The sequence below is a fragment of the Convolutriloba macropyga genome, chromosome 15, assembly GCF_964194025.1.
Source record: "Convolutriloba macropyga chromosome 15, txConMacr16.3, whole genome shotgun sequence".
In the NCBI taxonomy this organism is placed as follows: Eukaryota; Metazoa; Xenacoelomorpha; order Acoela; family Convolutidae; genus Convolutriloba; species Convolutriloba macropyga.
This window is the reverse complement of record NC_134482.1, coordinates 5,664,086-5,675,995: the sequence shown is the minus strand read 5'-3', so window position 1 is coordinate 5,675,995 and position 11,910 is coordinate 5,664,086. Positions and strand designations below refer to the sequence as shown.

Sequence of the window (11,910 nt, the reverse complement as noted above, 5' to 3'; positions counted from 1 at the left end):
GCTCTCAGTCGTGAACACGGTCCGTTTTTGAATTTCAGAAGAGCCTAAACGTTTTGAATTCGATTTCATTCCTGCTTATGTTGTCCGCTTGGAGCAATTCAAGTCTCATTTTTAGTAAATTTTGATTAATTGGTTTTCCTGTTGTTACGGCTGATATTAGTAGTGAAAAACTGAAAATATCTTTACGCACGTTCTGGTTCGTTTAAAGCTTTAGAAACTTTTCTTGACTGTAATTTCTTTAGGATTTTCTGCAAATGTTTAAGAAAATAATTTGAATTTCGTAACTCAAAAGTCATACAATTTGACTCCAATTACACTAATGCTTGTTCTGTTAGAAATATGTTCACCAGATGACATTTACAAGTGGTAATTAAACATTACATTTACACTGACATTTACAGTTAAAGGGAGTATTCTGTTCAGGAATTTAATATGTTTACATAGCAAGTTATTAAGTTAATATAAAATTAACCAATTTAAGACAATGATTATGCAGAGAAGTTGAAACGTTAAACATAGCAATATGGCGTGATAATTGAAGGTTCATCAAAAACTAACGTAAAACATTTCTGAAACAACATTTGACATCTAAACAATCTTTAAAACAGGAAAACGTAATGTATTATTCAATGAATTCGCTCACATATCAAAAGCTGTCATAATTTTGGCACTGCTCGTGACATTTAGAAAGCGTATTGACACAACGCAACTAATTGATCATATAATTATATGGAAAAAACTAGATGGAATTTGAAAAAGGGGAAATCTGCCGTTCAGGGTAAAGTTGCAAAGTCGATGAACGAAATGAGCATCGAGACTAGCACCAACGGTTAGAGTATCAAGTGAAAATTATGCCCAACCCCCCCCCCCCCCCCTTTCAGGGTCCTAAATTCAAGTCCCTAGGAGCTGGAGCACTTCAAAAGTACAGCACTTTTTCAAGGTCACCCGACTATCGGAAACAAAAGTTGTGAACTTGAGATGAAAACTGTTGAAAATGAAAGCAACGCATAAGGGAATGAGAGTACATATGGGAAATATACACCAGTGACCTTGAAGGTCTTGCACCAAGGTTAAATATTATTTTTTCCAACATTTTAGTATGTTTTTACATTATTTCTAATAAAAAATGCAACATTGATCGAACTTGACCCAATTCCGTCGCTCTAATAGTTGAGAATTGCCGCTAGAGGGCATAGCTATATACTCATCATAAAATGATCTAATAATTTGATATAAAAAATTTAAAATATTAGTTTTGAACGCAACATAGCCGGCCCAGTATTTGGTCACAAATCCAAAAATAACATCACTTGCGGTCACTATTTACCGGGATCATCTTCACAATAGGTCTTTTGTAGCTACCCGTTGCAGTTGGTACTATCGCTGATCTGACTTTTTGGTCGTCACTCTTATAAACTTCTTGAATTCTTCCTAACGGGAAGTTGAAAGGATGCACATCCTTATCGACAATCCAAACCATGTCACCAGATTTTGGCTCGATAAGTTCTTCCTTGGCCCATTTCGTTCTCTGCTGTAGGCTTGGCAAATACTCAGACATCCAACGGTTCCATACGGCAACCAGGATGCTATGTTGATCTCTTATCAGCTTTCTGTAACTCGCAGTAGTTCCAGAAAACAACGCATTTGGCCAATTAATGCTAATTTGACCTATCAGAAAGTGGTTTGGTGTCAGTGGCTGTAAATCGGTGACATCTCCACTAACATCCGTAAGTGGTCGGTTGTTCATTAACTGCTCAACTACACAGAGTACTGCGCGAGTTCTGTCTTCAGTTAAGCTCTGTTTGCCGAGACCATTACACAAAGCTTTCCTGCAAGATTTCACAAGACGTTCCAGTACACCTCCAAAGTGAGGAGCTGCAGGTGGGTTGAAGGTCCACTTGATGCTCTCTTCTGCCAGTCTACTTGCTATTTTGTCTTTCTTGAGCTTCTGGAAGGCTTCCTTGAACTCTCTAGCCGCTCCGACAAAATTTGTTCCATTGTCAGAGATTATTGACTGAGGTTGACCTCTTCTTGCAATGAACCTATGAACAGCGCCAATGCAAGCTTCAGTGTCCAAGCTGTCAACCAGTTCCAAATGAACAGCTCTAACACTCAAGCGGGTAAATAGACACACCCATTTCTTCATTGTACGTCTGAACATCTCTACTTCAAACGGTCGGAAATAATGGACACCGGTATTTGTGAATGGTCGGACTCTCTTCGTCACTCGGTCTGTCGGTAAATCACCCATCTGTGGAGTTTTACCGTTAGTAAACAGTCGACATGTTGCACAATTTTGTTTCACTGCTCTCAGCGCGCTTCTTAATCCAAATACCCAAAATTCCATCTGTACTTCGTTCCGAATATACTCCACCCCTTTGTGATGAAAAATTTTGTGCTGATAGCTCAGAAACAATTCGACTGCTCTATGTTTGCTAGGCAAAATAACTGGGCGTTTTGTCACGAATGTTAAATTAGTTCTCCTCAGTCGTCCTTTTGCTCTCAGGACAGCGTTAGAATCAATGAATGGAGATAAGGAAATTTTGCTGTTTGAAGAAACTGTTTTCTTGGATTTCAAGTCATCAATTTCTTTAGAATAGACTTCCAGCTGAACTAATTTCCAAATCAATTGTGCAGTTTCTTCTAGTTGTGAATGCACTCCAGAGTTCTTTCTGGCAAGCGATAAAATCCAAGCAATTGTTCGCCTCAGTCGGTTGTATAGGCTGTATCGTTTCTAATCGACTACACCAATTACTTCGTTTGCCAAGTAAACTTGAACATTCATATCCTGCTCTACTGGATGCTGATTATCTTCGTTTAACAAGATCGCTTGTAGCAGCCAATCTGGACCCTTGATCCAATTACTGTTGGCTATGTCATCGAAGCTGAGACCTCTTGTTCCAAGGTCGGCTGGATTCTTAGCACATTCCACGTGGTGCCATTCGTCCACAGTTGAAGTGTCGAGTATTTCTGCTACTCTGTTTGCAACAAAAGTAGGCTGTTTTTCGTTGCTTGATCTTATCCACTGTATAGTTGTTGTAGAATCAGACCACATAAAAACTTTATGGAAATGAATTGAGTGTTCCTTCATGATTGTGTCTTTCAGTCGATTCCCGGTTAATGCTGCCATGAGATCAAGTTTTGGAATTGTATGATGCTTTACAGGTGCAACTCTGGCTTTTCCTATGATAAAGGCAACTTTACGCTCTGATTGATTGTTTTCTGTTACAAGATATGCTACCGCACAAAATGCGTCCTCTGAAGCATCACCGAAAACGTGCAACTCATTTCGAATGTTTTCGCTCGACGTTTCATACCATCTGCTGACTTCAAACACTTCACCGGCATTCAATTCTCCGACCCAATCCGTGAATTGATCACCGAGGTTCTTGTCGATTACTGAGTCCCATTGTTGTCCTGCCACATGCCTTTCAGGATTATTCTTCCACGGATAACAAATGGAGCTAGAAATCCCAAAGGATCAAAAACGCTAGATACAATTGATAGCACTTTTCGCTGGGTCCAATAGTTTTCAGGCTTAAACCGTATACCTCTGCATACTCCTCAGCGTGTCGGTTTTGTTGTTTCATTCTAATCCAAGAATCGTCAGGGCCTTGTCATGTACTTCATCTTCATCAAAATTAGTAGACCACTTTAATTTGAAACCATCTTTTGCTAAAGGAGCAATTATTTCTGCTTTGACGTCAGCAGCTTCTTCCCGACTCTGCAGCGAGACAAGTAGATCATCCATATAGAAGTTATGGCATGCTATGTAACTATCTCGATCTGAATTTTCAGCATTGTCCGCTGCACATCTTTGTAGCGCAAAGTCTGCACAAGTTGGAGACGATTTAGCGTCAGCACATTTCTTCAATGTGGAGACGATTTAGCGTCAGCACATTTCTTCTTAGGAACATTTCTTCAATGTCAGCACTCAGAGCATATCGGTTCTCTCGGAATCGTGCCAAGATTCCCATCAGACTGGCTAGCAAATCCGGACCTGCTAGAAGCATGTCGTTGAAACTTGTCCCGCGAAATTTGCTGGCTGCGTTACCTACTCTTCTCACTTTGTCGGGTTTGTGAGGATTAAAAACTGGGTGATGTGGTACATACCAGACTTGTTGATTGATTGTTGCTGCCAAGTCGCTGCTAGAAAGAATTGAGATATATCCTTTACTAAGATCCGAGTTAATTGTTTCTGTATATTTCACTTTAAGTAATTCGTTTGTCTGTAATCGACGCTGCAACCCTCGAAGTTGTCCCAATGCAGATGAAAAGTTGTTGGATAAAGCTGCTTGTTCACCGTTCCATAATAAACCAACTTCATATCGTTCGCCGTTGAACTTGATCGTTAAATTTAGAATCTCGCTGGCTAGTTTGTCTTCTTTTATTCTCTTGTCGGCAACTGTAAATGTTCCGTAGGACTCCATATCCCACCACTTCCTGACAACTTCAGCTAGTTTCATGTCGTCATCGTTGGCTACATGACACGCTGCGCTGAGTTTTAGCTGATTAATTGGAACTGGACCAGTGACTGTCCATCCAAGTGGTAACTTAATAGCCCACGGTTTGTTCTCACCGCCATATTTGTATTCGACGGGTCGAATCAGTTCATAAGCATTCTGGCCTAGAAAGATTGCAAATTTCTTCAAATCGATCTGCGTGAAACCCACACACTTCAAGTAGGGATACTTTTCTTTCATCTCCTGGACATTGTAACTGCTTGTTCCAATTTCCAAGTTCTTTTGACTGTGAATTGTGAGTAGCTTGCCTTTGTCCTGCATACAGTTAGTCGGCCCATTTGTAGCCTGAACTGCTCTGCATGTTGTAATTTGTGTGCCGTGAATTCCAGTAACATTTAACGAGACTGGTTCTCCACGTAATTCAAGCTTTTCTAAGAAGTCTTCATCCATCCACGTCTGAGTGGACCCCGTGTCACAAACAGCAAGAGTATCTTCGAATTGTCCATCATCTCCGAAGATTCTGGCACGTGCTATTTGCATTAAACCTCTTTTGAACTGAAGGCTGACTCGCTGGGCTTTGGACCTTTCTTGAAATCAGGTTTCTTACCGAACTTTATCGTTTGTGTTTCGAATTTTGACGATGTAGGCGCACAATGAACTAATCGCTCATGTACTTGCGCTTCTTCTTGCAACCAATTATTAAACTTGACCGGGTTTGGTATTCGTCTTGCTTTGTTTGGGGCCTCTATAAAGGCAAACCATCGACGCTTTTTATCTAACGGCAACTTACTGACCGCAATATCAAGATTACTAGAAGCAAACAAGTCGTTCGAGTACCCAAATTGCTGTAGAATGTTCACAAACGTTGATACCGTATCAGCAAACTCTATCAAGGATGATAGGTCGCTAAATCTAACCTGTGGGAAGTTCTGAATTTTGGCAAGTTGTGAGGAGACAATGTGATGAGGCGGGCCAAACTTTCTTTGCGGTGTGTTCCAAGCCTGATCGTACCTTGTTCCAGAGTAACCCATCCCATTGACAGCTCGTTTTGCTTTTTCAACAAGCAGTGTCTTCAAATGGCTCATTTTCTCGACTCGACTAATACTGCTGCTGTGTATTGTAGACAGAAACATTCCACTCCATTCAGGCCAATCCAATGGATTACCATCAAATTCGCGCAGTTTTAATTTTGGCAGACTTCTGTTACTATTGTTGGTTGGTGTTAAAAATATATCATTACCGTTGTCCCATGGAGACAAGAATGAATTTGAATAGGCGTATCTATCCGGTGAAAATCGTCTATCTCTGCTTCCCAGTGGTGTACTTTGAATTCTTGTTTGCTGCTCAAATGGATTTTCGATATCTTCTCCTGAACTGTACTGCTGTCGATACTTTGCTAAACGACTCGAATAACTATCTGTCTTTAAAAAAAAACTTGATGGACGCTCCACTTCAGGCAGTTGAACTTTGAGGTTTTCTGCGTACTCATCGTATTCCTCGTGATGTTCTTTCGGGGAAAGTTTGTCATCAGACTCTGTTTCACTTGATTGTTTAGATTTGTCAGAAGTCTCTCCAGAAGACCTTCCTAATTCGGCTTCCATCAAGCGAAGTTGAAGTTTTTCCTCAACTTGTCTCATCTGTTCTTCGTGCTCTCTCTGCTTTCTTTCAAACTCCATTTGAAGCTTTTTGGACTCAATGTTGGCCTTCTTTTTGGCCTTCTCCTGTCTTTCTTCAACTTTCTGGAGCTTTAGCAACCTCTTCTCATCCATTCTTGCAAGCTTGTTCTCCGATGAGAAGATACCAGATTTACCCACTTGACTTGTGTTTTGAGTCGGACTGTCGCTTTTCTCTTTCTGTGAGCCACTGCTCACAAGGTTTACGCCATTGTCCTGAGGAGTACTGTCCGTTAGAACTGCTGCATTTGGAGAATCTTCTGGCAAGGTGCTGAATGTGGAGACTGAAACTTCTCCAAATGGAAACATTCTGTTTTCTGATGCTGCTGCTTTTAGATGGAAAAGATTCAAAATGTAGCATTTGTGATCCGTTAGACGACTTCTGTAGTCATTACATTTCTCTGTTACCTCAGAGCAACCAGTCCCACCGTGTTTGACCCCTACTTTACTCAGCTGATTGAGTAACTTGTCTTCTTCTTCGAAGTATGCGTCAACTTCAGATCTAACTCGAGCAAGACCATAGTTTCCTTTCAACAATCGTATGAATTCTTCTCTTTTTCTTCTGAGTAGGTCATACTTCTGATTCAAATTAACCAAGTCCAAAGAGTGCTCTTGTCGGCCACGGCTGAATGGAAGGATGTTTTTTGCTGGGAAGATGCTTGTTGTTCTGATGAAGAAGGCATCGACTTCTTGTCAACCTTCTGAGATTTTGTCGACTTCTTGAACATTTTGATAATAAATAACAACAAATATTATCCATTTAAATGTCCGGGGAGAACATGGACCATTAATGTTACGGCTGATATTATTACTGAAAAACTAAAAATATCTTTACGCACGTTCTGGTTCAGTTAAAGCTTTGGAAACTTTTCTTGACTGTAATCTCCTTAGGATTTTCTGCCAAAATGTAGGAAAATAACTTGAATATCGTAACCCAAAAGTCATACAACTTGACTCCAATTACACTAATGCTTGTTCTGTTAGAAATATGTTCACCAGATGACATTTACGAGTGGTAATAAAACATTGCATAACTGACATTTACAGTTAAAGGGAGTATTCTGTTCAGGAATTTAATCTGTTTACATAGCAAATTATTAAGTAAATTTGAAATTAACCAATTTAAGACAATGATTATGTAGAGAAGTTGAAACGTTAAACATAGCAAAATGGCGTGATAATTGAAGGTTCATCAAAAACTAACATAAAACATTTCTGACACAACATTTGACATCTAAACAATCTTTAAAACAGGAAAACTTAATGTATTATTCAAATATTACATAAAGTTTGTTCATAACTGAAATGGAAGAAATGAATTCGGTCACATATCAAAAGCTGTCATAATTTTGGCTTTGTCATTTAGAAAGCGTATTGACACAACGCAACTAATTGATCATATAATTATATGGCAAAAACTAGATGGAATTTGAAAAAGAGAAAATCTGCCGTTCAGGGTAAAGTTGCAAAGTCGATGAACGAAATGAGCATCGAGACTAGCACCAACGGTTAGAGTATCAAGTGAAAAGTATGCCCAACCCCCCCCCCCTTTCAGGGTCCTAAATTCAAGTCCCTAGGAGCTGGAGCACTTCAAAAGTACAGCAATTTTTCAAGGTCACCCGACTATCGGAAACAAAAGTTGTGACCTTGAGATTAAAACTGTTGAAAATGAAAGCAACGCATAGGGGAATGATAGTACATATGAGAAATATACACCAGTGACCTTGAAGGTCTTGCACCACGGTTAAATATTATTTTTTCCAACATTTTAGTATGTTTTTACATTATTTCTAATAAAAAAATGCAACATTGATCGAACTTGACCCAATTCCGTCGCCCTAATAGATGAGAATTGCTGGTAGAGGGCATAGCTATATACTCATCATAAAAAGATCTAATAATTTGATATAAAAAATTTAAAATATTAGTTTTGACCGCAACACTTGTGGTGTTTTATTCCCTTATGTACACTTTTTTTGATAGTTCGAAAAAACTTGATAAAATAACGAAAACCGTTTCTCCGAGCTGATGATTAGTTTTATTAGGATTGGTCAAGATTTGTTTTTATAAGTATCAATTCTCCGACAGTCATTAATCAGAGCGTTGTCAGTGAGTTTACTTCCGATCTGTCTGACTCCCTTCTTTTCCTCGGGTCTCATTTTTTACTTTGACTATTCTGACTCTCACATTGTTGTCATCAGGTAATCGCTTGTTATTTTTGAATGGATGCGCATTTGATCTTCCCATTTCCACCGCCATTTTCGTCGATCTTTTTTCAATAGTTTCGATCAGTACTCAAACTTCTTGGCTGTTCAGGCTTGTTTTTTTCTTTGATGATGATTAACTGCATTATTAGCCATATCTATTTTTTTTGACAAACGGCAATGATTGCAGAGAAAAGGAAGTTATTATTTACTTCATTCGTTGCAGCTATGACCACTTTGCTCATTTGGATCCATTCACTTGTCATGTGCATGTCCTTTTCACAAGATATGCATCTAAAGACGGCTGAGTTTTTGTTTAAAAGCTTATGTTTCGCATTTATTGCTGAGCATTTTGGTTGCGGTTTCTTGGTTCTTCAGACAACGTGCTGACCATTTAATTCGTAATTTTACATTTGAAATTAGATTTAAAAAAGTGTTGAACTGTAGAACCCAAAGGCACACTCTCGAACACTAATCATATCAAAATGATAAACTACATTATTGGGATTTTCAGACAGGTCGCCGCTAGAACCAAATAGGCACTCATGGGTCATTGCCTGAAGCTTGTGCAGTTGCGCAATAATGAACACTTTATGTTCTATGGGTCGGCGCTGTCTTTTTTGATGGAGAAAAATTGGTATTAATTTGTGTTTAATACGCTGAAGCCGTGCTCCTTCATGTGAACCAATTTGGTGCATTTTGCTATGGATTTCGTGCTATTTTCTACAGTATCGCCACTTCGCAATTCGACTCAACCGTTGAATCCAGTTGTTTGTAGAACTGGAAATCTGATTAGACTTGCTTCGTGTGTTATCCCACTGACAAAAAATTCTACTAAAATTCATTTGGTTGCAAGGTTGTCGAGTTCTTTTGAAACGTCGATTAGTTCTTGTAAAGGAAGTTTGTTGCCTTAAAAATTGTCGTTACAACGGATGAATGATACTAAACTTTGGTATGTGCTTTTTGAGGAAAATAATGGGACGTGAGTCGTATTCATGCGTCGGGGGCAAAAAATTTTGAAGTTTAGGAACACTAAGATTTTTTAAATTAAGAGGCTGCTATTAAAAAAACCATTTGTACTGATGTTTTTAGTGTGTTGAATCCTATCGGCATTCACCCTTCGAAGCTTGTAGCAGACGGGACTCGTAAGTTCGGGATTTTTCACGTAAAATTCAATTGGGCACTATTGGACTGAGAAATCTTCTAGTTGTTCCTTGCTGCAGTTGATATATTTAATAAGTTCATCAATCAATGAGTAGTCTAGAGCCAAATAATATTCGGAAAAAAAACGAAAAACTCTACGAGGGCGTACTGCTGGGAAGGCACCGAACCAGACAATACTCACCCAGCGTCAAGGAGGGGCATTTCTTATTAGGGGCTTTCAGTGAGGGTCAGTTTTGTGTGCAATATCTTAAATTGCTGAGCATTATTTGAGGGTTGCTTTTCACTGTGCATTGTATATCATTTACACATAAAAATATGTTTCGGCAAAACAGTTGCTTTTGGCTATAGAGATCAAAACTGCACATTTCAGTACCTTCAAGTTTGCATATTTCATTACTAACCGCAGAGAAAAGAATTGTCAATTAAAAATCGAAAAGATTCTTTAAAAATAGGTTTTCGAACATTGCCTTCGTCCTCAGGTTGAACTATTGAATAAAAGTGTTTACAAAGTATATAAATTTGTCTTGACTCTATCTATTGAATTCTAAGAATTGAGTTTGAATAACAACGAACTATTCCTGAAAAGGAGTTTTTATTTTCACTCCCATCTGTTAATATCCTCTGTTTGTTTGGGTTGACAATTTTCAGATTAACATGTACCAGAATATTTTTTGAATGGCCGTAGCAATTTTCAATTCAACATATGCCAGTTTCAAAAACGATTATTGGGGGTTATTTTTCTCAACACCCGAACCCAAAAAAGTTTAAAAAAGTATCTATTTAAGACGAGGAATTTCTGGTCAACCAGTCAAACTTGTTTCTGCATCAGCAAAGTCACTAGATTTAAAGTAAAACAATCGTCATCCCAAATAGACTTATTAATTAAAACACACGTTCCAGCACAACAATTTAACACATTAAATGATCCCGGTCAAAATTCAGTAAATATAATTAACACAGTTGCCACCCATTCATTTGTTTGCATTGTGCCCAAATTTTTATTTGAAGTCAAAATAAAGTACTAATTAGATGAAGAAACAGTTCCCCCCGAGGCCATTTTTCCAGGCGACAAACGGGTCAAGGTTATTGTAGCGATAATGAAGTTGAGAAGGGACTAACGAAAGCTACACACGACGCAAACAAACGAGAGAAGCAGCGGTAATTGCAAATCATGGTTTCTCCTTTCAAATTTTTGTCGCCCAATTCCCCTAACTGATCGCACCGACCAACACAAACCGGCTCGGAAAATACACCAGAAAGAGGTAAAAAAAAACGGAAGGCCTTTACAAGGTCCTTGTCCAGGGCTAGAATATTCTGAAAGTGATCCCCTCAAGACGAGAGATCCCGGTAAACCAATTGTGACGGTACGCAATAGCGAAATCGCCAATCTTGGCAACCAACTTGAACGCTAATTACCATTAAATTACCATTAAAAAGCTTATCGCACAGAGTCGGAACTCTTACCAAAGAAAAACGGTGGAAGAAAAGATCCAGAGTCATGTTAAGGAGTTAAGGTGGAAGATCAGAGGAGATATGAAATTCAAATAAAAACGACGAGAAAAGGGCAGCTGAGTATCATATTTAAAATTGTACATAGCTTGCTCAATGCAAGGTCGTTTATCAAAAATCGCTAAATTCGCAGCCATCACAGAACGACGTTCACCTCAAATTAAAAAACGGCTGGCGCATTACTACTACCGGCAACTTCGACAGCACCTCCCTCTGGATTGCAACAAGTTCCTCTCGACCATGCCGATGATAGTAATGCGGAAAAACAAACAAACGGACAAACCAGAAGTGTTCAGAAGTGTGTCCAAATTGTATTGGAATTCTCAACAAGGCATCAGATTTGTTAATCAGCGCTCCACTAAGACAAAAACGCTGAACTGGAGACGTTGAAAACGTCCAGCCAACTTCCACATCCGATACTGAAACAGTAGAAGCAGCATCGGAACAGGCTCCAAAAAAATTGAGTACCTTGGTGGTCATTGAATTGATCTCGCCTCCCGGTCAGAGAGTGCATAATTTCGACAATGACGAGAGTCCAACACACGACGCAGTTCTTTAAAGACAGCGTATGAAGCTGAATTAAACAACAATTCTGAAAAAAACTGGTATGAAAAACTGTTCAATTTGTTTTTTATTACCAATCACTAGTTATTATAACCAGCAAATATTTTGTTATTACACATTTAGCCGGGGACAAATTATCAATATTCTAAATGTTTTATCAGTATTAAAATTTCATCATTGTGCAATTTTAATTGAGACGTTGGAAGGTATGTCATACAAGTACACCATTCATTTTATTTTGTTATTTCCCGCTGTCTCAGTTTGTGTCGGTTCACTCCTGCTTTGCTTCCCGAATCGTGATCAAATGTTTTGGTTCACCAATACCTTTGTTTG

At 38.8% G+C, this 11,910-nt stretch overlaps 3 protein-coding genes across 3 annotated transcripts; all 3 read right to left on the bottom strand.

Annotated features, from left to right (window-relative positions):
- Positions 1-1,306: 1,306 nt before the first annotated feature.
- On the bottom strand, positions 1,307-2,251 carry LOC142354568 (uncharacterized). Its single transcript, XM_075406890.1, has one exon. It carries the CDS (start codon positions 2,249-2,251, stop codon positions 1,307-1,309), a length of 945 nt encoding a protein of 314 aa, XP_075263005.1.
- A 483-nt stretch (positions 2,252-2,734) lies between these two features.
- Positions 2,735-3,751, bottom strand: LOC142354567 (uncharacterized). The gene is made up of 2 exons (XM_075406889.1): positions 3,667-3,751; positions 2,735-3,417 (listed from the first exon to the last, which is right to left on the bottom strand). Exons 1-2 carry the CDS (start codon positions 3,749-3,751, stop codon positions 2,735-2,737), a joined length of 768 nt encoding a protein of 255 aa, XP_075263004.1.
- A 106-nt stretch (positions 3,752-3,857) lies between these two features.
- On the bottom strand, positions 3,858-5,003 carry LOC142354566 (uncharacterized). The gene has a single exon (XM_075406888.1). The coding sequence runs from the start codon at positions 5,001-5,003 to the stop codon at positions 3,858-3,860; it is 1,146 nt and encodes a 381-aa protein (XP_075263003.1).
- Positions 5,004-11,910: the final 6,907 nt, after the last annotated feature.